The sequence below is a fragment of the Archocentrus centrarchus genome, chromosome 12 (genome assembly GCF_007364275.1).
Source record: "Archocentrus centrarchus isolate MPI-CPG fArcCen1 chromosome 12, fArcCen1, whole genome shotgun sequence".
Taxonomy (NCBI): Eukaryota; Metazoa; Chordata; class Actinopteri; order Cichliformes; family Cichlidae; genus Archocentrus; species Archocentrus centrarchus.
This window is the reverse complement of record NC_044357.1, coordinates 5466169-5488704: the sequence shown is the minus strand read 5'-3', so window position 1 is coordinate 5488704 and position 22536 is coordinate 5466169. Positions and strand designations below refer to the sequence as shown.

At 42.6% G+C, this 22536-nt stretch overlaps 1 protein-coding gene across 4 annotated transcripts in view; it reads left to right on the top strand.

Annotated features, from left to right (window-relative positions):
- LOC115789189 (disabled homolog 2-interacting protein) overlaps positions 1-22536 on the top strand; it is a 124317-nt gene that overhangs the window by 57422 nt on the left and 44359 nt on the right. For all 4 annotated transcript variants that reach the window (XM_030742473.1, XM_030742470.1, XM_030742471.1 and 1 more), the window contains exon 3: positions 139-257. In XM_030742473.1, coding sequence (XP_030598333.1) covers positions 139-257 — 119 coding nt within the window. The remainder of the gene's footprint in view (positions 1-138; positions 258-22536) is intronic.

Here is a 22536-nt window from a genome sequence, read left to right as displayed (position 1 = left end):
TTACCTTTGAACTCTTCAGGACATTTGACCTCTCCTTGAATTTAGGATGTGGAGCTTGAGTCTTGGTATTAATATGTTCTGTCTTGCTGCCAGGTTAAGCAGTGACACTGTCTTATTGAACGTCTTTCTCCACATCAGGGTTTTCTAAGTCGACGGCTGAAGGGCTCCATAAAGCGCACCAAGAGTCAACCCAAACTTGACCGCAATTCCAGCTTCAGACACATCCTTCCCGGCTTCAGGAGTGTTGACAATGACAGGTAATTGTTGGTTATTGTTCCTGTACCCTCAGCTTCTTCATACATCACTTCTTGTGCTCTCCTTTGGCCGACAGCTGGTTATTTAGGTCACTGTTGACATATTTGTGTTGCAATATAAGTGCAAAAAAAAATAAAAAAATCGTAAATCCACTTTTTTTTGTTGTTGTTCATCCGTTCTTGTCATGTCATAGCACGCAGTCTTTGACTTGGAGTTAAATTGTGGATTTAAGGTTATATGCCTGCGATTCAAGTTAGAGCTTGTGCTGAAATATTAGTTATGTTTGTTTTTTGTTTTTGCAATAAGGCCTAAGCACACACGGTTTACTGTTGACAATAAACTGCAATGGTAACCTTGTGTACAGTTGTTCCGATCGAGGAAATCGGCCGTCTAGACCAGAATTATGTTTAGCACCAAAGCTGTAAACTTGCTTCTGCTTTAAAGTTGGATGTTTTAGCATAGGAGTCTAAAGGGGACCGACACGCTTTTAATGCCAGCTTCACGTGGCCGCTTGAGGAACCGTCTTTTTTTTTTTGTTTTGTTTTTTTTTTGTTTTTTTTGGCGCTTCAACACTTGGCAACCCCCGGAGCTGAGAACCAATCTTATGCTATTACTTTGGTATGAAGGTCAGATTAAAAAGACATCTACAGTCCCTGAGGAAACCTTTTCATGTCAGCACAGAGAATGCCAGCAGTCGCACAGTCACAACAACCTTAAATGTTAAGAGCTGTAATAAATAAGCAAATGAGCAAGATGCGAGGTGCGTGATCGTACTTTGGCTAATGCAACACTCCCAAATGGGAGCCGCGCTGCTTAAACGACAGGCTAAAACGCTGGAAAATACCACCTTAAAAAAAACAGCGTTCAATAAACTATTCGAGTGGTGATTAACAGTGTCTCTATCAGCAAAACTGGTCATGAGTCATGAGACTGACATCTTCCACAAGATCCAATCTCCTACAAGCCTGCATTTTAGACTTTTATTTATAGGACTGATATAAGTAGTTCCTTAAAAACAGTTTTAATGTAGTGTATTGATAAACCCAAAAGAAGAACATGAGTGTGATAATCTTTTACCATATTTACCAGCCATACCCACCAAGATCTATTAGTCCTGCCTATACAGTACAGATCTATATTTGGTTTTCTACCCACAGTGCTACTCATGTAATATTGTTTTGCTTCTAGCTGTGATAATTGCCAGTTTGTCATAATGCCTCCTAATTTCCTCAGAAGTTCAGTCACTTGGCAAATATTTGCCCCCTGCCTGGCAGTGTCAATTAGTATTCCGCACCAGGCTGCGGTGACCTGTAATCACACTTTCAGCTCACTCTGGATTTTTGATGGTCTTTTTTTTTAAATTTTTTATTTAAGTGCATGCATAACTAACAGCTATCACTCCCAGTACCTATCTTTTGTGTGTCTGGGAATAAGCCAGGATGTCCATCTGTGGGGTTTAATTAATGGAGCTGCTGCATTTGAAGAGATGTTCCACGGCTTTCTATTTCAAAACTTGGACCTGAGTGGCTGCCTCTCTTCATGCTTTTAATGAGGCATTAACATTACTGTCAAACTATCACAAGAGGACACTAGCGATTGTTCAGTGTGGAACACGGCGAACTGTTCCTTTGGTGCAGTCAGACAAAATGAGCTAACCTCCTCTTCTTTATCTCGCTGTCTTTTTCTCAGTCTCTTTCCACTTCTACATTTTTTTTTTTTTTATAGCTTCTGTGTTTCTATTCTCACTCCCTTCCATCCGTTCCAGCCTCATCACTGCTCAGTTTACCCCTCCCTCTCCCCAAGGTTGCCTAACCTATCAGCATTTGTGTGTTTCACTGATAAAGCGCTCAACAAAGAAGGTAAATACGGGACAGGAAATTGGAATGTCCAGGAGGTGTCTTATCTCTCCTGGCTTAACACAGAAATGCACAGACGGCACACACCTCAACTGCAAAATGCACACACTGACTCCTGTGTAATGGTGCACCTCCAAACACATACCCGCATGTAGCGGAAGAAGAGAGAAATGCTGCTCTCTTATTTACACTCTTCTTAGATGTTATTTGGGCAGGCGATGGATATCCTAGCATATGTGTGTGCGCTTTTGTGTCTGCGTGGAAAAAGAGGGAGAAAGGATGAGAAAGATGCCGAATGAGAGAGTAATGTGCTGTGAGAGGAGTCAGTGACACTCCCTGTCAGCCTGAGAGCTCCCTCCCCACAGGGGAGGCTGCATAAGAAGACAGGCTTGGGAACTGGCAAGGAGAAAGAAAAGAGATGATGAGATGCAGGAGAGGTGGACTGAAGAGAGAGGAGGGAGGGAATCCTATCCCCTGAAAGCTCCTTGGCGTGCACACGTTTAGACTTGAATGCTGGAGATGCAGCAAGCATTTTTAGTATTCACTGAGCATCTCAAACACTGACCACTACTGTTCCCCCTGTATGGTTAGAGAGTTACAGAAACACTTTGGATAACACCCAATGACACGTGCACTGTAAGGAAGTAATGGACTCCGAGTTCTGCCCTTTACCTCATCTCTTAATTCCTTATAGAGGATAAGTTGGGGATTTTCCTGCATATATTGCCAGCACATGAGAGTGGAGGGAAAATAGTTTTTATAATTTTTTTTAAGATTCATACAGTTTGACATGGGATGCACCTGTATATTCTGGGCTAATGCCAAATTGTGTGCATGTGTGTGTGATTACATTTGTATTACTGTATTACTTGTTCCAGGAAAACAAAGATAGTTGACTCTTTAATACTTACACAATTCGCAAGTGTGAAATTGATATGACACAACAAATGAACCTCTGCCTTGCTGCCGTGAACTTATTTGCCGGTATCAGCTGATACTAATGTGCTGGCGTTATTAGTTTAGATGCAATTACATGAAAACAATATAGCTTTTTGCATATAGCAGGAATAAAAGGCATGTACAGTGCAAAATAGCACTATGATAATAAATATGTGTAAGTCTGTAATAAAATTACATCACAGATCACGGGTCAAAAGTGATAGTGATGATTGAATAACATGCTAGTTCAAATTTATCAAAATAATAGTGCAGATAAACTGGTGGTTATGCAAAGCCCTTTCTGTTCTGTTGTTCTGGCCCATCAGTCTGATAGGAGTCTGCTCCTGTGCCTTTTCCCTACTGCATGAGTGAAAACAGGCTGTGAGAAGGATGAGTGGGGTCATTTGCATTGCAGCGCTGGTTGTAAATATCCAGCAGAGATAGCTGGCATGGGAGCAAGGCATCAATCATCTTTTCTACTGTTCTTACAGCCCCGCTTAATTTTCTGTCTTTCCTCTAATTTGCCATCGCCAAACCAGGAAGTAAAAGTAAGCGATGCCTCGATATAAAATGATCATGTCTGGAGTGGGAAGGTTCGCTCTGTTCAGTCTGCGTGGGTGGTCGAGGCACTGCTGGGCCTTTTTTAATGATGGCAGCAGTGTTGTGACTGGAAGTCATATTGTCCGTTAGAAGTACCCCCGAACTTTGTGCTTTTACCCCCTCTCTAATGCAGAACTATTGATGATCAGCAGAGAGTGATGGCTGGAACTGGCCCTCCTGAAGTCTTCAGTTTTCTCTGTGTTGAGAGTGAGGTTGTGTGTTTGACACCAGGCTGTCAATTCCTCCACCTCCCTTCTGCATGCTGACTCACTATCATTGCTGATGAGGCCCGCAACAGTAGTGTTATCCAGAAACTTTATGATGCGGTCCTTGTTGAAACTTGTAGAGCAGTCATGTGTCAGCATCATGAACAATACTGTACTGAGTACGCACCTTTGAGGCGGTCCTGTACTCACCATTGCAGTTGTGGAAGCTGTGCTGCCTGCTTTGACCATCTGCTGGCTCTGTGTACGAAAGTTCATGATCCATGATATTGGTGCATTCCTATATTTGGAATTATGCTTAACCACAAGGCTAGCAAGGCACCCAGCCACGTCAGTGCCCCCAAAGCAATATCAGGATCCTCGTGAACAAATGGTCACTAATGTGTAACGCTGAAGGATCAAGATGTGAATTGAAGATTTTCTTCCACTTTCTTCCAAATTAAAAAAAAAAAAAACAGCCATTTTATTTAATCTTAAATAAAACTGCAGGTGTGTTTACTGCGAAATTTGACAGAGAAACACAGGCAAATCCAACAAAGCAGCCTTTGTGAAGGAGGGTGTTTGACAGCTGGAGACTGGCCGTAATACTTGTCGGGCCAGTGTTTGTCAGGACATTGGAAGACGACAAGACGTGGCTCCGTCCTCGTCTCTCCTGCACTGCCGGAGCTCAGTAAGCCCCCAGGCTGCCCTCGCGTCGATGGCTTGTCACCCACATTATCTGATGGCTCTCCAGGCCGGCGACAGAGAGCCGACCCACAGCGGTGCTTCAGAGATTTGCGCAAGACACATTAAGACATTAAGTGTAATAACCTCTTTGCCGCTTTAAAGCATGTTCCCTGGGAAGTGAAGTCCCACTGGCTGCCTGCTGTACCACACATTAGAGACCACAGTGGACTTCTGATGGTAGAAGAAAGATTAATTATCTGATGGACCTTTGTTAAATACATGTATAACAGTTATATTTCTTTAAATTTGCAGCAGGTCACACCAGAACTTCAGGGCTTAAAAATATAAAACCGCTAGGTTTGCTTTGTGTGGGTCATCCGGGTCCTTGTGGAATGTGCACCAGGCTTACATATTCAACCCCATCATCATCTCTATGCATGATGAAAGACGTCAAATAGCTTGCCCTCCCTACCACGCTGAGCCAAATATAGTTGGATGTCATACTAGACTTTTCTGCCCAGGCCAAGGAGCGTATTGAGAGGGCAGTGGAATTACTAATGAGTTTAAGTTCTGAATTAAAGATGCAGGGCTAGTGGAGCCTGGTGTCTGCTTTTTCTGTGTTGTTTAAGGATGGCTTTGAACACCACATTTCCGGTTTTGAATTTGGTGTGTGTAATGCCACTGAATTCAGCTAAATAATAATTAATAGCCCTCCAACGTCTCAGGCTGTCAACGCTTTAGTCTTCCCTAGCCTTGATGGAGCAGACAGTGGCATAAAACTCCCGTGGTGTCTCATTCAGGTCATCAGCATAGCAGCTTTCAAACTGCCATTGTTGGGTTCCATTATTACCATTTTCCCGGTACTCCTTTTTTCTTTTCAACATCTGTATTTTAAGCTGCAAGATTTTTGATATTCACCAAATAGGTTAAAAGAATTGCATCTGCTTTATTAGACTTATTAAACATCAGCTTGTTAGCGTTGCAATAAAATGTAAATGGTAGGCTTTGACTTTGTCCCTGTTGCCATGGTCTCCCTGCAGCCAATCAGAATCAAGTAAGCTCTCTGACCATTGTATAAGTAATTATTTTATAATCTTCTATTACATTTCTCAAGCCATGAATTATTACTATTTGCAGAGAGAAGCAGACATGGAATCATGTGAACACACGCATACATTTTCACTGTGTGGGTTGTTAGCTGTGATGACATTGTTAGGGATTGTAGCCTGAGGCAGACTCAGGAGAGAGACCTGCAGATGAGGAGCAGCTGGACTTCTGAAATGAAATATTCATCTGTGTTAATCAGAGGGTGGACACTCGCTGAGCACTCCTATCTTCAGCAAAACACAAGCACAGCAATGTGTGTGCACGCACGCTGACACTGTGTACACCAACTTTTTTTTTTTTTTTAACGTTATCTGCGTTGCCTAAAGAATATTTGTGCATTTGTATTTCATTAGGCTTACAAGTGCTCATACCAGATTATCTCTACCATTTAACTGGGTTATTTTTCAAGGGTCTTTGGGTTGTCAGGTGCAGTGTGTCATCAGGAGACCGTAATAGGTTGTGCACACGTTGCTATCAGTTGAGGGAAAGGAATGGAAAACCTAGTCTTTGGATAAACATAGTCTTGAAAATCCACACAGTTTCTAGCCTGTTATGTATTTCTTTGGACTATGGGGAAAACCCAAGCAGGAAGAGGGAGAACGTGCAAAGTGCATGCAGAAAGGCCCCGAGGTTCCACCCAGGAACCTTCTTGCTGTGATGGAAATGCTAAACACTGCACCGCCACGCTGACCTTTGTATTGAAAATGAGGAAGCAATTCCAGTTGTTTGTGGGCGGGAAAAAAAAAGTGCCTTTGCAATTCTGTTACTGTTGTGGGCAAGAAGAGTACAACAGCTTTGCGTTAGTAACAAATAAAAATTTGCAAATATATATTCCAGTAATTTGTGGTATTTTCTTCCAGAAGGACACAATACAAAAAAAAAAAAAAATTACCAGTATGGTTTAATAAATATTCAGTTGTCTTTATCATCTTATAAAAACAAATTATGCACCTCCTCTCTTGTTCATTTTGGATTTACCCTTTTAGGATCGCAGAGAGTACATGAGTGTGTGCACAGAGTATTGCGTACACACTCGTGACAAAATTTATGTCACTCCTACCCTAGCTGTGGAAAGTGCAACACTAGCTTTGGACTTGAGTGCAACCTTATCAGTAGATACATCTGCCAAATAAATATTATGCTCATTTCTCAATCTGCACCCATTTTTGGCCATTAGTTCTGCAATTCAGGCTGGTATCTATATAGCTGCAAATGATGCAATTTATTGCACTGACCTTATTGTGCCCTTGTATGCCTCTTGTTGTTCTCCGCTGCTCTGAACGACCCTGGACGCTTTTCTCGTATCAGAGATTATCTGACCCTTACTGCTGTAGCGGCTGCTCCACCATCTGATCTGCACTGACCTTGCTTGGACATGCTGATGAATATCAAATTGGTTGTGATGTGTGGGCAACAGCAGAGTGCCTCATTTGGATTAAGCAGTTAATATCATTAAATATATTTTTTTCCTGTAAAAACTTATACATTTATATAGTAAATGCTTCTTTGAGAATAAGTAATTATTTAATAAGCCCACAGAAAAGCAGTTTTTGGCTTTGAAAACTACTGTTAGACATCAAAGTTGAACAGAATATAGTGTCATGTCGCCACATAACCTCCGACTCTCTCCTCTCTATCTGCTGCTTTTCTCTTCATTGCAGCATGTTAGATGTCACTGGCCATTGTATTTCAGGATCATTTATACATTGTATGACTCATTAAATATTCAAACAGGGGTGTGTGTGTGTGTGTGTGTGTGTGTGTGTGTGTGTGTGTGTGTGTGTGTGTGTGTGTGTGTGTGTGTGTCTTAGATCTTGACATTGCAAGTGCCATGTTCCAACTGGACTGAAATCCAGTTATACCCTTTATATAGTTGTATTATTTCACTCATACACATGCAGTCTTTCAGGTACTACAATCATTCTTCCAGCTATCTTGAGTGCACCCACATCATTAATGGCATCATTGCTGTAGAGAGTACTAACCCCTTTCTTCCGGTCTGTCTAGCCTCTTATCGAGTACAGGAACAGTTGCCTTTGTGGATTTGTGGTCACAGAAGGAGTTGATTTGAAATGCGGTGATTTTGATTATGTGTTTGTGATTCTGTGCCTGTAATTTTATGCATATCTCTGTGTGCAAGTGTGTGTCTTTGTGTTTGGGTAACTGCAGTTTTTAGCATGGTGGCACCAGTGACTCATGGGTTTTTATAACACACCAGCCTTTTTTCCCGTCACTCACAGAATTCAGCTCTGAATATTAGCACATAAATAGAGCAGCTGAGCTGATTTATAACATCCACATTCCTCTTCCTGTTTTGGTGCCATGTCTCTCATCTCTCCATATGCTGTAGTTATGTTTACAGTACACACGATACCATAGCAGAAAGGGACAAGTCCTGAACAAAAAATGGGTTCATAGACAATGGATGTACATGATAAAATGTAGTAAATGTAGTAAATGGCTTGTAAAGTAGCACTACAATAACACAATATGGTTAGTGGCTTTGACTCACTGGCACTTATTATGCAGTCATGTGAACAAAGTTTCCACAGGACTAATCAGTCTTGTCTTGTGAAATACTGAGTATACTCTGAATCAGTAGCAATAATAGAACTTTAGGTTACTTGCATAACCCCGGTTCTCAGAGTAGCATGAGTGAGATGTCTCACTATGGCAGTGCTTCTCAAATAGTGGGGTGCACCCCCTTGAGGGGGCGCAGTGCGCTACCAGAGGGGCACGTCTGACCCCGGGGAACATGCTTTTTTTTTTTTGCCGTACTAGAATTAAGTGTAATTGCACATCCACTACAGTAGGTGGCAGTTGTGCTCTGATTGTCAGAGTGTGCGCATTAAGTAATAGTACTATGGCGTAGCAGCAGGCTGTGCCGTGACTATTTATAGTCGCGGCAGAGAGTGTGGGGGGGGGCAAAAGGTTTTCTTCTTCCTTTGGGGGGGGGATAACAGAAAATAATTGAGAAGCACTGCACTGTGGGAATGTGCCTTCCTGCGTATTCCTCAGAAGCATTTATCTCACTCCACCAATCCTGACTGGCTGGTGCAATGACCATGTTGGGCAGAGCCACCCACCCTTTTTCAGCCATGCTGTTTCAGATTTGCTGCTGTGCTTGGGATCACTGTCCTGTAGTATGGTCCAATTTCAGGAAAGCTTTAGCTGTCATACAGATGGCCTCACATTTGACTCTAAAATGCTTTGCTATACAGAGGAGGTCATGGCTGACTCAATGACCCCTCCACCACCATGCTTGACAGTTGGTATGAAGTGTTTGTGCTGATATGCTGCATTTGTTTTTTGCCAAACATGGTGCTGTGCATTATGACCAATCATCTCCACTTTGGCCTCATCTGTCCAAAGGAGAACATTACACCGTCAGACCTTGGGGTGATATTTTAGGAATGAGTAGGGTCTGTAATGTCAGAGGCAGCTCTGAAACTATTGCTTTGTGAGATATGATAGCAGGGACACTTGAATCATTTATGACATTCATGTAATGGTCACATCCTTTGTTGTCTCTTAAGTGAGGTGTTTGGTGATTTGGTGGTTTTGTGTATGTCGTAAGAAGCTTTATGTCTGAACTCTGAACGTCTGTCTGTAACATGATTCAAGCACCCTGTCATTTTTCCATAAAGCTGTACCAGTGTGAACTGTTGCAGGTGGGGCTGCTGGTGTGTGTGAGTGAGAGAGAGAGAATGATGGAAAGAGTGCAGCATAATGGGAGAGAGACATCCGTCCATAAATCCAATAAAGTGATGACATTTAGAGTTATTAAATTCTGTAAACATTCCCCAGGTGGTCCGACTGTAATATCCAACCTCCTCTCAAGCTCCTTCCCTTTCTTCCTTTTTCCTCTTCCTATCCCCTCCTCACATCTCACTCACTCACTGACATTCAGTTTTTGGTCTTCCAGCATCCAAAATCTATCAGCCCTTGACATATTTTTATATGCCACCTTTGTCTTTGACTTTCTCTCTTATTTAATTCTTTTTCTCCGTAGCACATTTCTCTCATTTGTCACTCTGGCCCTCTCTTACGTACTTCCTTCTCCTCATGTTAATAGTCATGTTGGAGCTGTTTTTTTTTTTTGTTTTGTTTTTTAAGCTGCAGACTAATTGTGGATTTCAGCTACATTAAGCCTGACTTGGTGCTAGCAGATTTACCCACAGATCCTCTTCTCTCTTCTGTAGTTTATACTGCAAAACAATCTAATTCTTGCACTCGCTGAATATATGATCTCAAATGTTGATCCCGTGTTTATTGATGATTTCTTGCACAGTGTATGCGTACACATGAAGAATGATGGCTTGGACGCTGTCCAGAGAAAGTAATGTACTTAGCAGTGACAACAATCAAATGCTCAGTTACAGAATTTTTTGCCAGCGCTTTAATTATGTTCATTGCAGCCGTATAATTAGACGGGGAAAGTTTGCGTCTCTTTCTTTCTGTTTTTGGCATCCTTCCCTTTTTGCCATCTGAATTTATAATGCATCAGCGTGATTTGGTGCAGATGAAACAGCAGAGTAATAATCAGCTTTACAGAGCAGGCTTCACCCACCACTGTACTGTATTAAGGTCTATCCCATACAGACTGAATGAACCCATCAATAGCATCTGAAAATGTAAAGCCTCTGAGTTGGTGATGATTGTAAGACTTCATTGTACTTTTTTTTTTTTTCTGTTGGAGCATATAATAGAGATTTTAATAATTTTAGAGTCATGCAATGCTGTTTTTGGTGACCAGACAGAAGCAGATGATTCAGAAGGGTTGATTAATCATGTGCCTTCATTTGCTCCAAGGACAGACATGGCTATTCAGCTTTGAAGGCATAACAGTGTTTGTTTTTTTTTTTTCCCTGTTTCAATTAGAGTCTAACGGAACAAGTTTTAAATTGATATCCAAGGTTAGAACATTGGTACAAAGAGTCCTCAAAGTACCTTCTGTACTATAACTAAGATAATCTGAATGAGACTGCTGCTGGTTACTGGACTGCTCTTTCAGTAGTCCGTACACTCACACAGTTCATACACTTCCACAGGCTTTGTGTAAGTTTTGTTAACAAGCAACTACATATTCTAGGTCGAAATCTATGTACAAGTGTTGGAAAATGCTGGCCCCAAGTACATGGGGATGTTTGTGTCAGAAAGGGCATCTGGCATAAAATCTTTGCCAAATCAAACATGGGGATCATCAGTAGATTTCCCATACTGGATCAGTCCGTGCAAAGGTTAACAATGACCGCCACAGGTGCTGCTGACTGGCAGGATTGACAGAACAGGGTGGAAACTGGCTCTGGCCAAAGGCAGAGCCATGGACATACTGGAGGAGGAGATGCACAGGGCTGGTGTGGCAGAGGAGGATGCTGGGGATAGGGTGAGATGGAGGCAGATGATCCACTGTAACGACCCCTAAAGGGAGCAGCAAGAAGAAGATGATGATGACAAAGGAGACGATAAAGAAGATGAAAATTCAATTTTCAAAAGGGGAAAGAAAAAAAGCTTCACGAGCGTGGGGAGACTTTTCCGGCTCTGCACACCCCTCACATCTCGTGCTTCCGCTGAGGTTCTGTGAAAGCTGTTGTGATAGCGGCATGGTTCACAACAACCAGTTTTTCCTTTGAAGCTCCGACTTTGTCAGTAACCAGACTTTACATGTCTTTATTTATGGAGAAAAGCCACCTCTACGACCCACATTTCCAATCTCGCTTTGTTAATTGGAACGTCTGTATCCAAGGGGCGTCTGGAAAAGTCATTATCACAGAAGTTTATTTATATTCTCCATCCAGCAGCTTGAGTGATTACATGAGTCAGATTGTGTCTACACGTGCAACTTCAATGAAGACCACATTTTTTGCAGAAATGCAGATAATCAGTTCTTTTTTTTATTTTCTATTCTGCAATTGACTTTGAAAACAGAACTTTTTTTATTGCTACTTGGTTAACTTTACTATGTGCACGGTTTGTCAAAGAATCATCCCCAGAACAATTATAGCTGTGTTTACAATCCTAGTGTTGTTGACACCTGCCCAGCTGGTGGGATTTCGTGGCTTGGTTGATGTTTAACCCTGCTGCGTCTTCTGTGAGCTCAGGCAAGCATGGCCAAGGGTCTCTACTTTCTTTTATTCTCTCCCCGGGTAATGAGCTGTAATGGATAGTGCCTTGGGCGTGACAGGAATACCGAGGGCCCCATCAAAGCAGTGCCCTGCACATCCCCTTAAAAGACTGCTCAGTGCACATGCAAGCACTCATTTACTCATTAATTCCTTCCTCTCTTTAGTCTGAGCTGGTCACAGGCTTTTTTAGTTATTTGTCAAGAACTGATATAAATATTAGAAACTATGTAGCCTTATGCGTGCGTCACTTTCTTTGTTTAAGTGCTAGCTGGGCAGAGGGTTTGAGGTATTTTTAAAAGGTGCGGTGAAATTGTTTCATTCATTCATATACAATTCAAACATCACAGGAAAGCTGGCTTTCCATCCAGTGGTTATTCTGGTCCTTACATGGACCAATGCATATTAAATCTGCCCCTTATGTCCTCATCAGCTTCACTAATCTGCCACATAATTGAAACCATCTGCCTATTGTTGTGTGTCTCCCCTTCAAGCTACCAAAACAACTCTTATTCATCAGGGGTGTCTTGCGGTACCTTTGAGTTATGAGTTGGGGGTTTGGAGGCCAAGTCAGCGTCTTGTTCTCTTTGTCATGTCGTTTGAGCCATTCCCGAGCAATTTGCGTGATTTGGCAGGATGCGTTACCCCCGCTGTGGGGAAGTGCTGTTACCATGGCGGGATGCGGTGCTCGGTCTGCAGAAATATTTAGGCGCGTGATAGATGTCAGCCCAAGGATTGCCAGCAGCGCAAGGGGGTTTTATCAAGCGTATTCATGTTATTCACCTGTCAGTGATTTTAATGGTGTGTTGATTTAAAATTAGTGTGATGCATAGCACTTCTTCAGTATAAAAAACCCCAGCCTTTTAAAAAGCTCTGAATGGACATAATAGTTCTTCAAAAAAAAAACGTCTCCCGTAGATAAAAGAATCACTAGCTGGCAGACGGTGTTACATTAGAATGACCTTCGAGTCATTCAAACCATGTTTTAAGCAGTGTGTTATCCTTTCATCCTCTTTGACGGGGGTCAACGTTTTTATGTTTTGTCTCTGTAAATTTGTACCTAAGTGCTATTTGAATTAATTTTTAATAAATTAAGTGTTATAAAAGGTGTTCAGAAACCTTGGTGTGATGAAGCACTTCAAAATTTGATTCTGCATTGATGAAGCTTGATGGGCTCCTGGTGTGCTTTGTTATTCACCAATCACCAAGCCTCCTTCAGACGCTGCCTCATCAAGGTCAGACTGCCGTTATGTATGGGTGTGTCTATATTAAAGCTCGGCCGGTGAGGCCCACTGACAGAAAGGAAACACAGTCAGGGTTACAGTGGCTGTACTTCATCCTGATGTTATATCACTATATATATATATATATATATATATATATATATATATATATATATATATATATATATATAATTATAAATTATTTTTTTACTGTTAAATTAATTAATAATGTTTCTATTATTCTCTGGATAATAGACACGTTTTATACTCAGTTGATAAATGCTATTGCTGCAATATCTAACTCATAGCTCAAACAGAATGAGAGAGAGAGAGAGAGAGAGAGAGATTGGCATATGTGGTGTAAAAACAGCTCAGCTCTGATGGTGCAGTATGACCTAGTTAGAAACAAAAATTTAACTACCAAGTGTCGTAGCAGCCTGTTTGCACCTCTTCCTGCTCATAGCTGAGCGTGGATGGGCTTCCACTGACGTCGAGGTGCACTTCAGGTCGCAGAATGCTCACCTGTCACCGCCATATGAGAGAACCGCCGTCGTGTTTTTGTCTAGTTGACTAGAATTAGTTGCAGACTGCTAGACTGACTTTAGAAGTGTGGTCCACACTGATGCACTGAAATGCATGTTATTAACATAATGAATTGTAAACACTGACGTGAAAGAGAGAGACCCTGAGACGCCTTCATTAAGGGCTGTTTTCGGAGTGCTCTCACTGTAAGCTGGATTGTCTCCGGGTCAGGCTGTCGGCTTCTCATTGTCCATTCGTAAACCTTCTCAAGTAGCTCCATGCACTCAGGCTGCAATCTTGTTTTTTGTATTAAAAAAAAAAAAATGCAGTATATTTTTCAAATGTTACATTCACAGAATATTGAGCAAGCCTTTGTTTGCAGATCTGTTCTGTGGTGCAACGCAGAGGTAATATGCCTGATTTTTATCCTCATCCTCGAGATGAGGATAAACATTTTCTCAGGCTACATTGATTTGTATCTGGTTTGGGTACAGCAGATTATATATTAGTCACCCAATGGTTAATTTTGCTTCATGCATTTTGGTCTACTTCTCTTCCCTCAGCTGCTATATTTTAAAAGCATTTGTTCATCACAGCTGTCATAGAGCACCAATGATTTCTCTTCCACTGGTTTGCATGTGCAATGTGATTATGGCACAGTAATCCAGACACTGTAACGTGTATCGTTTGGGGGGGGGCTGATTTGATAATTTGGATTATTTCTAAATGAAGTCTTGAGGAGACGGTGGTTAAACGTTGGCATCAGCTGCGGGAGCTTAAATCAGCATGCCACAGGTGCAGCTAATTGGTCTGATAAAAGGGATAGTGATTGGTTTGTGTGTGGGAAGAGAGAGGAGTGGTAGCTTTAGGCTTACTTAATTGGATTAAGTGAACCAGAAAGGAGTTGCCGTGTAGATTTTCAGCTGATAGGATAATAGAGCGAGGCAGTAAAATATACGAATGGACAGGAGCCCAGAGGCATTGCTAAGAGGACGTTATGAACGTAGAAGCCTTCTTAATAAAAGCCTCATTAAGATCAGTTAAGAAAAAAAAAAAGATTGATCTTCAAAAGCACCCACGCTATCATGGAATCAGGAGTACTCTGCTGTATGAAATTTTTTAGGTAGCTAAAATCAGCAGGAATGTGATGAATAATAATTAGGACCGATTACCTTCATTTTGAAGGAAGTGGGAGTGCACACTGTTTGTCTGCTTTGAGAATATACTGCATACATGAAACATGTTTACTGCAGTGTATACAGACACACACACACACACACACACACACACACACACACCGCAGCACTGGATTGGGCCTGACATTGCTCTCACTGTGAGAATGAGTAATTAATCCACACACCACAGCTGGCTACGCTGAGGTTAAATTGTAATTGAATTTTAATTATAATTGTTTACAGTTAAGTATGGTTAAGAACCTGTTGTCATTGTTTTTTGTTTATCTACTGTATTTTTCTACTGTATTTTTTTATTTGCCGTGCATGCACGTATTCCGTTCAGTAGACAAACTCTTGGTCAGTCCAAACCTCACAGATTTAGACTAAATTTGTGTTTTGCTTGAGTTGCTTTTCACTTGTAAATGGATAGCTCTTCTTCGCTCATGTTTTGAAAGAGGTGTCCAGCAGCAGGGTACTGCGATACTTGGTCATTTTAAAGCCAGTAGAGTTCTTTTGTTTGGAAAGGGTGTGGAGCTATACCTCACACCCTATTGTGCAGTAATTTGGTTTATAAATGCACTTTTGTGTGTGTGTGTGTGTGTGTGTGTGTGTGTGTGTGTGTGTGTGTGTGTGTGTGTGTGTGTGTGTGTGTGTCTCATGTGTCTGGGAGTATAAGGGGTAAGGGTGATGTCATATTTGATGACATCATTGCAGACGTGCGGGGAGTGCAGATTAGTGGCCGTAGCTCTTTTGAACAAACTCTCCACAGCTGCCCTTCCTTATCAGTGCGCCCGCCCAGCCCTTTATTCCGTTGTGCCAGCTCTGCCAATGTGTAATCTCTCGAAATAGCATAAAACTCCCACCCCCCCCTTCCTCTTCCAGTCTACCATTCCAGGCTTAAATTGAGCATGGCAAAACCCTCCTGTCTCACTACTACCAACCCTTTGGCTGGCCCCATCAGTCAAGTCACTTTGCCAAAGCTGAGCTTCAGCCACATATGTACAGTGTTTTTTTTTTTTTCCTGTCTGAGTTCCAGTACAAGTCCTGGTCTTCCACCTGATCTGAGTTCACTCTAGGCACTCTGGGCTGGTTGGCGCCACACACACATTTCTCACTCCTCTCAGTCCCAGTGACACCGGGGGCAACAGCAGCAGCAGCAGTGGCTAACAGAGAGAGCAGCACACCTCGCGCCAGAGTTGACAGGACAAAGAGCACACATATAACACTCCCCCTGGAGCCACACAGGGGGCAGGACAAAGCTAGGCTGCACTACACACACATTTGATACCCTCGCCCACACACACACACACACACACACACACACACACACACACACACACACACACACACACACACACACACCACACCACAAACCACATGCAGGCTCCTCCCTGTGCAAGGAGACAGAGATGGGAGGTGCAGTCAATCACTGACAGTGAGAGAGAGAGGGTTAAACAGGAGTTACCAAGAGGGGGAGGGACAACAGAAGAGGAAAGGGGGACAAATCTTCATCATTCCAAAATCCGAGTCAAGTGTCAGGATACCTTTTAAATTCATTCATGAGGAGTAAAAGAAATAAACAGAAAAGAAAAGGGAGTGTGTCCCATTTCAGAGACAACACAGGAAGTAGGGCATGCTCTGTGCAGGGTGAGCAAAGAGAGGGTGGGAGAAAGAAAGGAGGAGAGGGAGCAGCAAGAGAGGGAGACCATTGTAGCGCTTATTCCCCACCCCTCGCCTTAAAGCAGCAGCAGGAAGAAAGCGAGATGTAGTCAGGGAGAGAAGGAGGAAGAAAACCACAAGTAAGGAAGAGGAGAGGCGAGCGACAGTCTGCATCGGCAGCAGGGGGGGAAAAACATGGAGCTTTGAAATCGCCTTTACCCTCATCCATCACTGCCCTCTCTCTCTCTCTCTCTCTCTCTCTCTCTCTCTCTCTCTTTTTCTTTCCTCTCTTATTCTGACTCAGCCTCGCTTTCTCTCTCTCTGCCTGCCTTCGATTGTTCTGTGAGATTCTAACAATGCCGGGTGAGTGTTATCCTGCTTTTTGTTACACGTCACTCGCCCTCCTTTGTATGTTGGTCTGTGAACTGTGAGATTTGCTGTATGTGAATGGTGTGGCCATGAATAGGAAAGTGGACTCTGTCTGTAGATGGAGATGCTTCATTAAAGACTGTTTACGCTCTTCTGCCTCTCAGTGCTCCAGCTGTGCTGTTCTCTTACTTCTTTCCCTTCCTGTAGCAGTGACAATGCAAGAGAGGGTGCTTATAAACGCACACACACACACACACACACACACACACGCTACACCCTGCGCACATTCAGGATTCTTAGTCATTATGTAATTGGTTTTAACTCCCAATTGGTTTTCATTCAAAGTAGCGCGTTTATCATGCGTGAGATCATATGTAACACCAGAGATGATCATGAAAAAATGTTGCTTTTTTTTGTTTGTTTGTGGCAGTGCTTTGAGTGTTTTCCACATCCTAAATGTGGTGCCATCGCACAAAGCTGGCCTGTGTGACAGAGGGCAGCCAGCTAACGCAAATCAGATGACTGGGCCACAATGTGAGGTCAGCCGCTGGTTTTGGCCGCCGTTCTCAGTCCAAGTCCCATGCTGGAGGCAATTAGCAGTTGGAGAGGTGTGTGGCAAGAGAGTCTGAGAGTTGCACAGAGCAACAGCTTATTTTGTTGTTGAAACATTATAATGACTGCACAAGTGGAAAGGCTGCTCTTAGTGGTTTGTAATCACTTCATCCAAGCCTCAGTTATGTATTACAAAATGAGATTCAATTAGCATGAGTTATTATGCTGGCTATACCAGATTTATATGCAGTTAGGATGAATTTCCACAAATGTCCATAATCCAGCTGATGCACCATACACAGTTGTACCCACAGAGACATGGGCGTCAGGCTTCTTCTATGCATGACATTAGATCACAGCTACACGTGAAGGATAATTTAATCTATTTAGCTGAGCTGTGCATTTTATATGTGTATCATGACAACAGATAAAACACTCCAGGTGCCTGTGACCATTCCACACAGCCAAACTTCCCTGCCACATTATGCAAAAAAAAAAGAGCTACATTAAACAGTTTCTGCTTGAGAGCAGGATGCATCCCAACATTCATTTTCCTCAGAGGAGATTGTTTCTTGGGAGAAAGCCATCCCTGGTTTAGAGAATACACAAATTGTTGTTTGATGGTCGATGATTAGTCTGCTTGTTTACTGTAGCGCGCAGATACGTTTCAGTGTGAGAGCTCAGCTGGTGGCTCTTGCAGCCTGCTCTTGAGCACTCCGGAACAAAACTGAGCTTGACTTCGACATATTATGCCACAAGCATGTGGGAACAGTCAGTGTTTGTATGCAGTAACAGTAGGGTCCTGTTTTTTTTTTTTTCTTCCTAGCCTGAAGTGCTGTATCTGCTTGTGTACATGCACAAATGTTTCTGCACATATGAATGCCTGTTCACGTACTGCCTTCAGATATGAATTCTGACTTTCTGACTAGTAACCCAGATAAAGGATGGAAGTGTGAGAAAATGAGATTTTTATTTTCACAGTTGGAGCAAAAGGGAGAGATCGACAAATGTGAGATGCAGACAGTGAAAAAAAAAATAAACCAGAGAAAATGGAAGAAAGGGGAAGAAAATAAAATGAATGATATGACAAAACATAGAAGGGCCAACAGTGAGCAATTGTTTATGCCCCACTATTTTGTGCACTAGTTAATTCTGGGTGACTAAACCTCTTATGCAATGTTCATTCACCTGCCAGATTGTTGCTCTTAAATTTTTTTTTTGTCTCTTGGACTGAATTAAAAATAGAATGTCAAAATTATGGGGAAAAAAGTAACTGCCGCTTTTGGGTGTTAAATATATACCGTGATCACATGTTTCTGCGATTTCAGAAAAGCAGATAGTGAAAGCAGAGCTTTGCTTTGCTCATTATCTTTCCACTCTTCCTTCCCATCTCTTCATATCGTTTTCAGAGCGTCCTGTCTCTGTGTAAGTACTCTATCACAGTGCAGATTATCTCTGTGATGTCCATTGATTCACTAAGAGCTGATGAAGTGGAGCAGAGCATTCGATCAGACGTGTATAGGGAGGGGTGGGCCGTACAGCACTACACCCAGGGGCTGCTACTCGAATGGGGGTGGGAGGGCGGTGGGGTTGAAGAGGTTTGGACCACTGCTGGTTTAGAAATGGGGGGAGGGAGAAGCATTTGAGCACTTGGTCACCAACATGGGTGGGTACAGGTGTTTGTTCACATTGTCCATAAATAGTTACATTTGTACATTCATACGTACATTGAAATATAAAAAATCAGCCTGGTTAGAGGCATTTTAAAAATGCATGGCAACGGGATTGTTTGTGTCTAATTTACTGTCATTGTTTTTGTTGTAACGCATCAGAAGCGCTCATACTTCCTGTTCATTTCAGAAGAAGACAAGGTTGAGGCTGGCATCAAGCCGGCGTAACGCACTTTAAGTGCTTTATTCCAATCCATTTTTTATACAAAGTGCGCAGCATTTAGGCTTGTTTTAGTCAAAATGGTTAATCTGAAAAGGATTCGGGGCATAAAAGGAAGAGAGAATGTGAGGCCTTGCACAAAAAAAAACGTCTCATTTCAGACGGTTTGTCCATTCAGTGAGTTTAATGCTTTGTCATTGGTGATGCACGTCAGCCAACTGGAGGCTGGCGCATTTGCTTCAGTCGAGCTCACTGCTGTGAATGGAAGATGGTAGACTGGGGTGAATAAAAGACGTTCAGCAACATTATTCTGCATCTCCTCAACTTTGCCTGGGAGGAGATGAAAGCAAAACATATGCTCATGATGAGGCAATGTTGCGCGTTGTCAATAATTCAATCACTCATGCGCTCTCTTGCCCCGAAGGCCACAGTGCAGAGTCAATAGGAACAACAGGAGAGGGGAGCTCTCAAGCATCAGACCTACAGGACTCTTTCTGTCCATCTCCTCTCATACTTTTTATCTCCGTCTTTATATGTTTCTTTTACCCAAACAATCGCACTGCAGCTGATCCTAATGCTACATCTCTATTCTATTTGTGTGCCTGTTTCTCAGCAGTAAGCTGCTTTACAAAAATGAAATGGAAGGCAGGCTGTACACGCAGAAACGAATAAAGGAACGAAGGCAGGGAGCCGTAATACCACCTTGTACCATTTCCTTTCTCTTTCTCTTCCTGCGCCCACCTCTGCAGGAGACAGAGACGCTGCCTTTGAATTACCTTTATCTTTTAACAGGACTTTAGCCAAAAGCGGCTGACCATGCAGTAGCACAGAAGCACATTGATTCTGCTCCTCTCTGACTGCTTTTGGATGCAGACATTACAGTGACAAGCGATTTACACACACGCTCGCAAAACACACTGAGTGTGTATGGATTTGTGCTCTCATTAACTGTTGTTGACTCCGGAATAGGGAGTGGATGATACTGATAAAATCCTCAGATAGGGATTTAACTGTGCTAGATGATAAGACTGGTTATATTCTGTATATCATTTACCGTCAAAAAATGCAATGAAAAGATTCAGTGCAACAAGTAACTTATCTTGTTAGTGTATGTTGTGCAGCCAAAGGAAAATACACTAGTTGCGTCACTTGTGGTGTTATTAGTCAGCAGTGATTAGTGTTATGTCGTCCCATGTGTATAAATACTAACATTTTTTCTATTGTTGTGTGTCTGAAAATACTCTTAAGAAATATTTAGGGGAAAAACTACAGTTTTACTCTTTCAGGAATTGAGTTACATTAGACTGGATTTGGGATTTAGCCCACAGACAGGATAGGGAAGCAGGTACATACTGAAGATTGCTGCTCTCATTGGATTATGTTGGCGGTGGGGGTGGGGTGGGGCGGGGGCAACTGTATCTTTGACATGATGCAAAAATCATATTGGTATTTATTTGTTGTGATCTCTATTGGCCCCGCAGCCCAGCTTATCTTCCCTTCTCCCACTTTCAGCATTGCATGTAGAAAAACAGACACACAAATCAGTGCATTTAAAAGCAGATGATTCCAGTTTTCACAAATGCAAACACATTAGAAAGCATCATTAAAATATAGGAGGAAAACTGACTTTCAACTGAGTTTCCACCTAGAAGCACAAATTACTGTAACAGTGGTACAGACTGTATTTCACTCTGTCCTGAAGAAACTGCCTTTCATATTTAACTGCAAAAATGTCTAATGAAACCTATTAGTTACCGATCATTAAAGCATTGATGATGTGAGCCATCCCCCCCCCCCCCCCCAAAAAAAAATCCCCCTTTCTGTCTTGTTAGTTTCTTCATCTTTTTCTTTCCATCTGCACTCTATCTCCAAGATGTCTCTGGCTTTCTCCATATCCAGCTCTCCACCATGCGGACTTGTGGAAGCTTGCCTGGAATGTACTGTGTCCACCAACAATTTTTTTCTCATCTACCTCTCCCTCCCTGTGTTTTCCTCTATTCATGCAGGTGTTCTCCGCTCCTCTAAGCGGGTTAGTGGTTAGCAAGGGAATAACACCACAGAGGCGAGGCTTCTCGGGGAACACCTACCATGCAGCCAGCCAGCCAGCCAGCAAAGCTACCTTCACTTACCATCTCCTTCTGTTGCTTGTCTACTGCTGCACACTCGGCTCCTGACCTCACACATAGCCGCCTGCACACTTGTTGGCATGATTTGATGTGGATTTTTCCTGCAAAATTGCATCAAATAGAGATGCAATTTCTGTTTGCGTGTACACACATGCAAGTAATAATGTTGTCTGCACACTGTATTTCACATATAAATATTGAGAATGGGGGGGAGGGGTCAATTCTCAATTGAATAATGAAGATTCAAAAGAGTTTTCCGCTTCCTTCTCCCGCTGCTGTGATTATAAACAAGCTGCAGCGGTACAGCATTCTTTGCGTGTCCCACATTTTATTTGGGAGCACACCCCAAACAAACCAATAAGGTATGATATGATCATGGCCCAGACCAGAGGAATGAGGAAATCCCCTTGAGTGTTTAGTCTCCCAGCTTTGGCTTGGCTTTGTAGTTAACCTTTACCCAGCCGCTCTCCAAAACAGCAAGGCATGCAGGCGTGTTTGCTCTAGATAAGAGCAAACAACTCTAAATCGTAACATCAAGGGGAACAAGTACATTAAACCTGGTCCAGTTTCACCTTTCAAATGATGCTTGAAGTGTTTGGAAGCCTGACAGTCGGTGCAGCTATAATGGGCTGTGAGGACCTTTTTCGCTGTACAGTTCAGTGTATTCTTAACTGTACAGTAGATGATTGATACCAGCTCCTATGGCGCTCCATTTGAGTCCTCTGCTGACTCCTGAATGATTGAGTTATAATGTTATCCAGTCATTCAGAAGCAGTTTATCTCATTTAAACGAGTCCATGCCAAACTGGTCCTGTTTCCATGTGATTTTTTTTTTTGCCAGAAATGACACTTTTTTTTTTAGCTCAGTCATCAGTTTGGATTGAAGTCCTTGACAGCCTGTCTAAGCAGCCATGTCTTCGCCTAAATGGGTCACCAGCTATGTGGAAAATGGGGGGGAAACCCCCCACCCCAAAAAAACAAAAAACAAATGATACATCTGGCAGTGCGTCCATTTTCTAGACCTGGCAGGCCTCATTTTCTTCTTCTCTCTCTCGCTCCCTCTTTTTCTTTTTTGAGCCTTCCTCTCTCATTCTGTTTTCTCCCTTTTCCTCAAGTCCTCCTCTCTAGCCAAGGACCCAGGATTTTCCCACAGAGCACTGGTGCTGAAGGCTGAGCCATTGTTTCCTGCTACAGGGAACGGGAGTGGGGGCGGGTGGTGGGTGGTGGTGGTGCGGGTGACTTCCTGGCTGC